The sequence below is a fragment of the Python bivittatus genome, unplaced genomic scaffold (genome assembly GCF_059951505.1).
Source record: "Python bivittatus isolate LINGU-HERP-01145 unplaced genomic scaffold, Pbiv_v1 ctg000840_np1212, whole genome shotgun sequence".
In the NCBI taxonomy this organism is placed as follows: Eukaryota; Metazoa; Chordata; class Lepidosauria; order Squamata; family Pythonidae; genus Python; species Python bivittatus.
The window spans coordinates 9,582,452-9,594,120 of NW_028277113.1; the positions used below are offsets into that span (position 1 = coordinate 9,582,452).

At 37.8% G+C, this 11,669-nt stretch overlaps 1 protein-coding gene and 1 long non-coding RNA gene across 2 annotated transcripts in view; one reads left to right on the plus strand and one right to left on the minus strand.

Annotated features, from left to right (window-relative positions):
* The window catches only part of CDH20 (cadherin 20), a 56,172-nt gene that overhangs the window by 34,759 nt on the left and 9,744 nt on the right, over positions 1–11,669 (plus strand). Inside the window, exons 7-8 of the mRNA XM_007430841.3 lie at positions 4,298–4,434; positions 8,280–8,401. Coding sequence (XP_007430903.3) covers positions 4,298–4,434; positions 8,280–8,401 — 259 coding nt within the window. The remainder of the gene's footprint in view (positions 1–4,297; positions 4,435–8,279; positions 8,402–11,669) is intronic.
* Positions 10,628–11,669, minus strand: part of LOC148213695 (uncharacterized) — a 77,762-nt gene continuing 76,720 nt past the window's right edge. The window contains exon 3 of the long non-coding RNA XR_015794161.1: positions 10,628–10,924. This is a non-coding gene — a long non-coding RNA (uncharacterized LOC148213695). The remainder of the gene's footprint in view (positions 10,925–11,669) is intronic.

Here is an 11,669-nt window from a genome sequence, read left to right on the forward strand (position 1 = left end):
ATGTCACTCAAATGATGGCCTTCTGCAGACTTTTGTGAGTTCAGTGTAACGTCTGCAGGAGAGAAGCCTTCTGTATATTACTGGATGCACATTCACTTCCATGCAATCCAGTATCCTTCAATAAGAGCATCTTTTGTCATGTGGATGCCAACAATAAGGCTTCTGTTCTGCAGATATTCATGCTGAACATGCAGATGTCTACATATCAACAGGGGAAGAAGCTTATCCAGAGTGATCACGTGGTACACCCACCAAATATTTTATAAGGCCTGAATAAGTTTTGAGTGTGTTGAGATAATAAATTCCAAGTCCAGAATCTATTAAAAACTCCAGAAGATTAAAATGTTTCACTCCTCTTTTTTTTTAGTATCCTTTAATTAAAACACTAGCTTTCAGAACAAAAAAGAAGGGTACGTTATAGGAATGTAGGGGTTGTAGGAATAGCATTTGTAAGAGAAAAGAAAAACTGGTCGTGAAGGATGGAATCATGAAAAAAGATGATTCTTCAAGTATCCCAATCCCACACCATTTAAGACACTAAAGATAATAAACTACATCTTAAATTAGTTTACAAGTTTAAGGAATAAATAAACTCTTGGAGACAAACTGGCAGAGTAGAAGATAGAGTAAGCATCAAGTGATGGCGGTAGATGGGATTCTTTATTTTACCAACTCAGTGCTCTACATATGTTTGTACAGGTAAGTCTCAATTTGTGTGGTTAATAAGTCCCACAAAATGGTCACCTTATTCAAATTCTCACTAATCAAAGTGATATTTCTACGGAAAGTGGGGTAATTGGTTCCAGCTCGATGGAAATAGACAATTAAAATTTTAAACATAAATGTTTATATGCGTATTAATGAAATACTGTATAACAATAAAAGAGGATAAACCCATATCTAAAGCGTACCCGCTATCTCCTATATTCTGCTGTAGTTTTTCAAAATGAGCCTCTTCCTTTTTGAGCTTTCCTCGAATGGAACCTTCCTTTCCTCCATTTTGCACATACATGATTAGCATCTAAAACTGCAACTGCATATACACTAGCCTCAACTGCGTGGATGATAGTGTCACCCTAAATCAGTGTTGTCCAAACTTGGCCACTTTAAGATGAGTGGACTTCAACTCCCAGAATTCCCCAGCCAGCATGGCTGGCTGGGGAATTCTGGGAGTTGAAGTCCACTCATCTTAAAGTGGCCAAGTTTGGACAACACTGCCCTAAATGAATTTTGGCTCATGTTAAACATGACCTGGTATCAATTTATAAATCGCACTAAATCGAATTTCACACGATTTGAACTCGCACCAATCGTAACCTACGTATCTACAAAATATTCAAAAGGAGAAGCACACACTGCAGATTTAGCACAAGGAAGTCTTTAGCCTAATTTCTGAAACACTCCATAATCAAACCTCTGAGATGAACAATCTGCCCTTCTCATGGTCTACTGGGAAGTACTGAGAGAGAGATGGAGGGTAGGAAAAAGATTATGTTAATGTAGCCTTACAATAAAGTTAGAGCTAGTACTTCTAGGTGTGTTTCTTGTCTGGAATACTTCACAAGGCTGACAACAATAATGCAAGTCTGAAAGTACGTCTCTCCCCACTTGCCTTAAGGGTCCCTTCTGAGATGTTTGTCACATACCCATTCCTTCTGCAGACTCAGCTGCTGCTTGTCTGACCATTGCTACTCTGCAGCTCTTCCTCCTGTCTCCCAAGGTCATTCCCACATACCATTACACAAAGTCTTTTTGCACATATCCTATCTTCCTTTCTATTTAGCAGTTTGAACCTATTTTAAATGCTGATAATTAAAATTATTGAGCCCTGGACAAACTGAAATAAATAGCAGCAACCCTAGAGGGAACACCATGATATTTTATATTGCTTCCTACACTCAGAGTAAATGAAATACTTTCCAAAGCAATACCATGTAAAGTCAGGAAGTCAACTCAGCCTAAATTCCCTAACCTATTCATTTAAAAGCAAAGGGCCCAAGTTGGCTCTTTCAGAACCATTTTTCACTGAGCTAACCTTCCTTAAACCATTTCAGTCACAAGAACTTGTGTAAGAAATGATACCATACACAGAATGTTACTAATTCCAAAAAAAGTGTTTAGAAAAGAAAGTGAGAAGCCAGTTCTTGGATGAACAGTCTCCTGAAATTACTTTGTCCCCAGCAGAGACAAGCTTTTCTTGATGACAGCCAACTAGGCAGAGAATTAATTTGGAATTGCAACGATCTTGGAGGCAGTCCAGCCAAAGTTGAAACTTGTTTAGTCTCATTGGCATCCAGTAGAAGAAATGTAAGAGTGTGCTCTTGTTTTAAACTTTGGCTGGATTGCACTCTTATATCTCAAATGGAAAACTGAATGTGACTAACATCCCAAAAGATGTGCCAGTTTCATATTACGGCCTGCTATTCTGCAGTCTATGGAAATTCCAAGAAGCCACAGACTTACAGCCAAAGATTCGCAAGTGTGCGTGAATTCTTTTTTAAAGGAACTGCATTTTACTGAAAATAAAATATGAATGCTACTGCTTTCTGTTTTCAGTGATTATAATAAGCTCACAAACAAGATGAAATAGTAAAAGGTGTATCTTTCCTGTTAAATAGGGACGTGATGCTTTTACAATGAAGGTTTCATCTAATTACTTTGTCTTGTTCTAAAGAGACCACAATCACATATTTTGAATACACTTTTAACTCAACTTTATGAATGCTTATTCAGAAGTAAATCCAATTTTATTCAGTGAGGCTCATTGGGAATGGGCTATCCTTTAATATAGCTTTAAAAAGCTGAGGGTAGATGGTTTCCCTTGTGACTGACATAGCATGATATGTGTGATGGAATGGACTTATGAAGGCCAGGCTCAGGGAGATAAGCGTGTTCTTAGCTCCCAACACGAGCGTGGGAAGTTCAAGAAGATGACCACCCTAAGGAATTCACGGTGTTGTGGCTGGCTGGCTTGGGAACTAGGGTTTAGTCTGGTGAGAGTTCTGTCTTGAGATTGGATCTAATAAACACAAGAGAACTGTATTTGCATTGTCTCTTGGAGTTCTTTGGGCTGAACCTGACATCAATCTCACCAGACTCAACCCTAGTTCCCAAGCCAGCCAGCCACAACACCGTGAATTCCTTAAGGAGGTGCCAGCCTCATCTTCTTGAACTTCCCACGCTCCTGTTGGGGGCTAAGAACACGCTTATCTCCCTGAGCCTTGCCTTCATAAGTCCATTCCATCACAATATGGCATTTCTTACATCAACAGTGATTGGAAGTTAAAATAATTTCTGATTCCTTGATTCTGTAATTACATTCAGTCATTCCAGGATTATGCAGCAGCTCAGTTTTATGTGTCTTGATTCTGAAATTATTCAGTGGAGTGTATTAGGGAACGGACTTCCGTGTTTTAGACCTTTTTAATGAAAATTTAAATGACCTCTTTTTGAGTACACTGTAGAATTTGGCTTTGGTATCAGCAGACGCACTGACTATTCCTGCACAACTGTATGGTTTTAAAACTGCAACCCTATGCAGACTCTTAACTGAAGCTATGTCACACTGAAAACATTGGTGCTTAATTTGTAGAAACATTGTGGAACTGTATTGTATGGATAAGATTCCAGTTTTACTGCCCTGAGTAAATTCATAAATATTTAGAAGCAAGTCCCACTGTGTTCAATGTGGTTATTTCATTAATAAGCATGTTTGCATACCATACTAAATAATGCTTTTTTCCTGCCCTGGACCCACTATGAATATTAACTGCTTTTAGTGTCTCTGAAAGTCAATTACTAAATAAGAAAGATATCTCATTCTTCCTAATGTTATCAACTGCTAATTCTGTCCATCTTAATGGTTTTTCATTGTCCTAAACTCTAAAAAAAGAGCTATGCTCCTTATTCTTTCTCAAAGAAAGTCTAACTTCAGTAATTTTATATTTCTTAATTTAATATTGCTGTTAATTCTTTACCCTTTTTAAAATGAAATATCTAGAGTTAAACACAGTATTCCTTGTGTAAGTGCAACAGGCAAAGCATGTCCTACTTTGCTAGAAGAGACAAAAAGGTGGAATCTAAAGTAAACTAGCATTATTTCCTTCTATTCCTACTGCACTAGTCAATGTTAAAAGATTTTTCAGGGATTAAGTGATTGAGCCAGTAAGCTACAGATATAAATTAACATCTGAACTAAATTAAGTCCAGAGAGCTTAAAAAAAAATACTGATGAGACTAAATTAGACCTCAAAGGCAGCTTCTAACTACAACGTTTTCTGAATGTGAACTTCTACAGATATTCCATTGATCGAAGCAGTGATCCTGGACGCTTCTTTTACGTGGACATCATCACAGGTGCTCTGATGACTGCAAGACCTCTGGATCGGGAAGACATTTCATGGCACAATATCAGTGTGCTGGGTGTAGAAATGAGTAAGACAATCAAATTATTTATCTGTTTGTTTGTTTGTTTAAATTTATTGACTGCCCAATTCCAATGGACTCTTATCATGTGTGTGCATGTGCATATGTGTATACATACACACACACACACACACACTCATGAAGCAGTGCCAAGTGACAGCAACATCAGGAAGAAGGAGCATGAGAACCTGGAGAAGTACCAGGGCCTGAAGGAGGAACTAGAGAGGATGTGGAAAGTCAAGCCAAAGGTAGTCCCAATGGTGGTAGGAGCACTCGGGGCTGTGACCCCTAAGCTGGGAGAATGGCTCCAACAGATCCCAGGAACAACATCCAAGCTCTCTGTCCAGAAGAGCTCAGTGCTAGGAACAGCTAAGTTGCAGCGCAGAACCCTCAAACTCCCAGGCCTCTGGTAGAGGACCCAAGACTGAGGAAGACACATACCATCCATAAGGGTGAGAGGGGAATTTTTTTTTTAATTTCTGCATAACAAGATTCTATTGGTAGGAGATCTTTATCTTTCTAGAGGGAAAACAAGTATGTTTATGCACATAGCAGAAGAAAGAAAGAAACAAGGAAAAAGTAGAATAATTTCCCTTTTATAATTCTAATGTGTAGTTTTGCTCCAATGTACATGCTTTCACCTAAACATGGCACAAACGAGTCTGAGCAACACCATATTTCTGCCATGTCTCTGGGATACAGCTTAATCTTCTTCATAGCCAATGAGTGAGACAGCTTTAAGTCATCCTTATCTGTATCGGTATTAAAGTAGTAATACTTCAATTTTGTTTTCTCCCTTATTCCAAACGCTGTCCAAGGGCAACTTCAAGGTATATAAAATCTGTTAGGCTTTGTCACGCATTACCTCAGAGAAAAATCACTGGCAGTGGTATGACTGGGAAAGAGGCAATGAAGGCAGAAGAGGGATCAACAAAGGGGACCTCACATATTATACCAACCATGGGGGGAATAGCACTTCCATTCAGCAGTGATGAAAGGTCATTAAGGGCGAGCTTCAGATTGTCACTACCACCTTCTGTTCTCTTTCCTCTGGGAACAAAATCCCCTTGCCTCCCTAAAGCACAATGAAAAGATACGTTAGCACTAACCTTAACCACAGTTAACCTTAACCTAGGCCTCACCTGATCAGGATTTAAAACCAGCCTCCCAAAACCAGCTTGCGATCATTCAACTGCAGTTAAGAAGCCAGTGTATATTTATATGCACTGCAGTGGAAACCCCATGTTGTGTCTGATGCAGATAATGAAACAAGCACTTAGTTTGTATACCCCTGGGGGCTCTGTGAAGTTTGGTTACTCAAATAGTTAACATTCAAGGGAATTATAGGGTAAGGGAGGTTTTGTCATTTTCTGAAATACAGTTCAGATAAGAATAGCTAACATATACACATTCTCTCCAGAAATTATTAGTTGCAGAACAGATGCTCTGAATATTATACAGTTTATCAGAGTAGAAAACAGCAATATCAAGGAGGATTAGCTGACTCAGGGAGTTGCTAATAAGCTCAGAGCTCTTCACTTCTAGGCCTCTGTCAAAAATTCCTTGAGCCAACAGCAAAAACAATTGTTTGTTTTAACTGGCCTGCAGAATTTTTTTTTTTTTTTTTTTTAAGAAATAAGTCTTATTTGGGGCAGAAAAAGCCACTTGCTAGGATCTCAGGTATATTCCAAAACTTAGTTTTGGTTCACCTCTGCTTTAGAATTACAGCAATTTTTCTGAAAACATTTCCCTTGTGAGTAGAACTGGATATTACACCTAATCAGGAAGGTTTATCAAAGCAACTTACTTTGGGCTTAGTTCTCATTTTCCTATGAAGTGGGGTTGACTGTCAAACACGTTATCACCATGCTGTGACTTTTACAACTGCTCCCCCACATATCATGACATATAGTAAGTTTCCTGGAAATAATAGAAAAGTCATGGCAGAACTAGACACTTAAGAGCTGATACCATCCACAGTGGACAGAGAACCGTCATTAAAATATGGACATCTTGGTTCATTCTGATTTATTGTCTAAACATTCCATGAGATACCATCATATTTTGAGGAGGAAAATTATGACATGGTATTGTTACATCACATGGTGAATTTGGTGTGGAAAAAAAATATTCCACTATTAAGACACATGGTCTGTTAAGACTCTGTATTATCTTTTTGGTTCTGGAACTTTTCAAGGCCAGTGATAAGCTTCTGGGCAGCAGGGATTATGTTGAAGTACCCCATTTAAGAATTAACATCTTCATGTGGAGAATATATATTAAACCAGTGTCATTTATACAATTCAAGAGAAATGTTTAAACCTTTATGATATCAGATCAGTACTACACATAGAAGTACTGGTTTTATAAAATTTGCAATTCCTCCAATTTATTATTGTTGGTCGCACAGTCAGCCAGATATTTAGACTGGATCTGGCATTTTTATCTACCTATCGAGTCCTTCTCAAGGACCTGGGATTGGCAGATGTTGTTTGATGGTGTTAAAGGTATCGTCACAGGATGTAAGCAGTTCCAACTAAAGCTGCCTTTAGTCCACTGTGGATGGTATTAGCACTTAAGTGTCTAGTTCTGCCATGACTTTTCTATTATTTCCAGGAAATAATGATGGTGATTTTTGTCAATGCCAATGGTGTTCAAGTGGTGTTCCAGATGTTTTGGGATTGCACCTAAGGCGCTTATTGGTACTATCTTTGCTTTCTTTTGCCACAGTTGTTCTATTTCTATTTGCAAGTCTTTGTATTTTGTGTTTTCTCCAGTTCTTTCTCTTCTCTTCTGCTGTCTCCAGGTATTGCAATGTCCACTATCCCGCCTTTTTTGTCTGTCTTATCAACAATTGTTAAGTCTGGGTTGTTGTGTGGCAGGCACTTGTCTATTTGAATCCTAAAGTCCCAGAGCACTTTAACTTCTTCATTTTCTGTTACTTTCTCTGTTTTCCTCTAATTCCTCTAATTTTTTATTATTACTGTATGGTTGGTCACACAGTCAGCCAAATATTTAGACTGGATTTGATATTTTTATCTACCTATCGAATCCTTCCTAAGGACCTGGGATAGGCAGATGTTGTTTGATGGTGTTAAAGATATTCTTGCAGGATATAAACTGTTCCAAGTAAAGTTGCCTTTTGCAATTGACTGATGGTTATTTTTGTCAATGTATTAGTAGTAGTAGTAGTAGTAGTAGTAGTAGTAGTAGTAATTTACTGACTGCCCAACTTCAGTTATTATTCTGTTATGCAACTTTTCCAAATATTATGTCCTTTCTTGGATACCACATTCCATAATACATGTTTCTTTCTGCATATTTCTGAGTTGAAACTGCTAATGGACTTGGTTAATTCCTATCCAGCTGTCATGTAAAATCCATGTTGGCAAATCATACTATCACAAGGAAGTGGCACATACTGCCCAAAATGTATAAAGGTACATTAGTAGTTATATTAGTTTTAGAATAAAATATTTTTAAAAAATTTTAATCTAAAAATATTTGAAATAGCTTAATTGTAGTCTAATCACTGCTTAGTAGTGAACAAAATTAAGTTTATGGGTCTTAACATAAGACAGACAAACATAGGGATCTTTGACTACTTCACAATCCAAGAAGTAAATATAATGCATACATTTGCATTAAAAACTGGCTAGTTTAAATATATATCTAGTATATAGATAAAGTTAGAAGTTCAAAAGTGCAACATGTATGTCTTAACAGAGTAAATACCATCTACTCTATCTCAGAAGTGTGTTCTCCAGAGATCTCTCGTGCAATTCATAGTCCCAGGATTAATTTATGCTAAGACAGAACACCTCTGATTTTAATTCATTCTTATCTCCTTTCAGACAATCCTTCACAGGTTGGCAGTGTTTCAGTGACAATAAGAGTCCTGGATGTAAATGACAATGCACCAGAATTTCCCAGGTTCTATGAGGCATTTGTCTGTGAAAATGCAAAAGTTGGACAGGTGAGTTGCTAAACAAATATTTTATATTTAAACTGGTACCATTGTCTATGACTTTATCCCCAACCTGATGTTGTCTAGATACGAACTGCATTCTCTAAAACTTCTGAAGCAGATTTTAGAGGGTAGCTGGTAAGTGCAAGGAATGGGAACACAGGGACATCTCCTTGCATGGGCACAAGTGTGTTCATTCCCACTACAATTGCAATAGAATATAATGGTAAATATTAAATTAAATCCACTGCAATATTTAAAAAATCAGCAGAACAGCAGTAAAATTAATTTCTTATAACCTCCAAACTGTGGCAAAGGAACCAGGAATGTTAAAATATCTATTTTATAGCTATAATATACAAAAAGGGGGGAAGAATCTCAATAAAACACATACAATAGATAAGTAAAAGTGATTTCACTTTTAAATGTGGAATTAAATTTTGTCCAAAAGAAATCACATTGATCAGTCTTTCCATTGTGTCAATAAAGAGCCATTTCAAAGGCTGAAAGTGGACACATTTCAATCCAGGATTTTAAATCCAGGGCAGCAATTTCTTTCCAATAACATAACATTATCATCAAGCTACAGATTAAACATGGCAGACATTGCAGTCATTGTGGAGTCTGGATCCTTGCTAACCACCTCCCCCCTGCCCCAGTGTTGGTCATGTGGACCTAGTGGTCCTGGGCCTTTTGGTTGGTGGGGCCCTAGAAAGTGGGATTCCCTCAACCCTTCCATTGTTAGGGTGTTTGCCCTATTTCAGGGGATGGGGGAGTTGGTGGGATCTGGGTAGTCTTTCCCACTGGGCCTTAGATCTCCCTGAAACCACCAAGAGCTTTGGCATGTGTGTTGTGGGTGGCTGGGTTCCCAGTAGGATGGGGGTACATCACTGGGGGGACTTACATATGTGTGTGGGGGAGTTTGGAGTTTGCCTGGGCCTGGGAGGGAAGCATGGTGGGTAGGGTGGGACAAGGGAAGCTAAGGGGACAGACAGGACCATCTTGATGGTGACGGCAGAGGGAGATATGTCAGGAAACTGAAGGCGGGCCACACTCTGGGACACTGGGCCCATTGTCTGAAGGCAGTCCTGCTGTCCAGCCCTCAGTTTCCACCCCCAGTGCCTGGCTACCAGATCTTCAGCTATTGCCATTGAATGTCAGGTCAGTGAGCAACAAAGCTGCCCTCATCCATGATGTTATCTTGGATGAAGGTGCTAGTTTGTCATGTCTCACTGAAACCTGGTTAGGCCCAGAGGGTAGGGGTCCTCTCTTGGAAATATGCCTACCCATGTTTCGTGTTTGCACAAGCCAGGAGCTCGGGAGAGGGGCTGTTGTCATTTGTAAGCTGTTACAGGTTTTCAGAGGCTCCGTTCAGCAGATAGCCAGATGTGAGGCCCTCTGGTTGAAGTTGGGCTCAAGGGAACAGTTGGGATTTCTACAGGTGCACCACCCTCCCTGCTGCCTAGCATCATCCCTCTGCCTGAGTTGCTGAAGTCCATTGCTGCATTGGCAGTAGAGTCCCTTAGGCTGTTGGTGCCTGAGGATTTCAGTTTGCCACCTGGTGATGTTGAATCTGGGGTAGCCCAGGAATTTGTGGCCCCCATGGCAACCATGGACCTGTTCCAACCATGGACCTGTTCCAAGTCCAAATATATATTTATATTAATTTGAAAGATTTAAATCAATAAATGAACATATATTCAAGGCATTTTCAATATCTTAGGAATAATTATTCCAGGAAAGTTACAAGACAACATACAATAGACAAAACTTCTTTTTTACAAATTTCCAACTGTAGGTCTAACTGGAAGTATAGTGGGCATATTCCAGTTAACTAAATAACCTCCTAATTTGCCAAATTGTTGTGTAATGTCCACAAATGTAAGTGAAGATCAATTATAATACATTTGCTTATAATATACAGATGGATTAATGTGAAAATATGTGGTTGAAAAGATTGAAATTTACACTATGTTATAAGCTTAAAGAGAACTTTTATAAAATGATGTATCATTGGTATATGACAACAGAAAAATTATCTAGAATGTATAAAGGTACTTCAAATCTATGTTGGAAATGTGAACAACAAGAAGGGTCATTTTATCATGCTTGGTGGACGTGCAAAAAAGCTAGAAGATTTTGGGTTCAAATGCATATTTATTTATTTATTTATTTTTATTTATTTAACAGACTTGTCCCCACCCATCTCCCCACAATGGGGGACTCTGGGCGGCTTACAACAAACTAAAATCAGAAATACATAATTAAAAGTTATAAAAATCCACACTTACAGAAATAAAAAGGCTAAATATACTGATTCAGAGGATTTTAATGATTAATATACAACTGAAACCAGAACTTTTACTCTTGGGACTGATGGATAAACAGTTGGAAAAAGTCATGGAACTTTGTTTTTATATACGATAACCACAGCGAGATTATTGTACACACAAAGATGGAAAGATTTGGCAATACCTACAATGGAGGAGTGGTTGGTGAAGATGATAGAACTTGCTGAGATGGCCAATTGACCTGTTTGATTAGAGAAAAGACAATATCTATGTTTACTGCTGACTGGAAACCCCTTATGGACTTTTTCCATAAAACAGAAAAAAAAAGAACTTACAATCTATGGTTTTGACAATTAGATAGGATAGATTATAGAAAGAAGAGTCATGATGTAACTTTAGAGAAAGAGGTAAATTTACAATTGTACTTATAACTGCTGTAAAGAAAATTGGAAGCCACCTTATATCTTTTTCTTCCTTATTTTGCTTCTACCATTTTTCTTTTTTTTTCTTTTTGCACTTTAGCTTTCTCTTTTATTTCTTTTTCTTTTTTCTTTCTTACTCTATTTTAGTTTGTATTAATTTTTTCTTGTTTTTAAAACTTTCAATAAAATTATATTTTTAAAAAACCATTATAATACAGTATAATATAGAAACAAAACATTCCATGTGTGTCTTTCACCATTATAGAAAAATATCTAGACCAGATGCCTTCTCTATTTTCATGGATTTTATAGTAATAACAGTGGTGCAGTCAAGGTAGCAATGTGATCTTGCAAAATCTACAGAACATTTATTTTGGTTTTTTAAAAAAATCAATGTACTCATCAAGACTTATTGAGTTAGCATTCTAGACTCAGGTATAAAAATTTAAGAATTGTTGATTTATTGAATCTGAATCATTATATACTGTGCCCTGAGAATCCTTCACTGTAGAATAATATTATGTTATTGCTGATGCCTTAACCTAGAGGCCAATAAACACACAC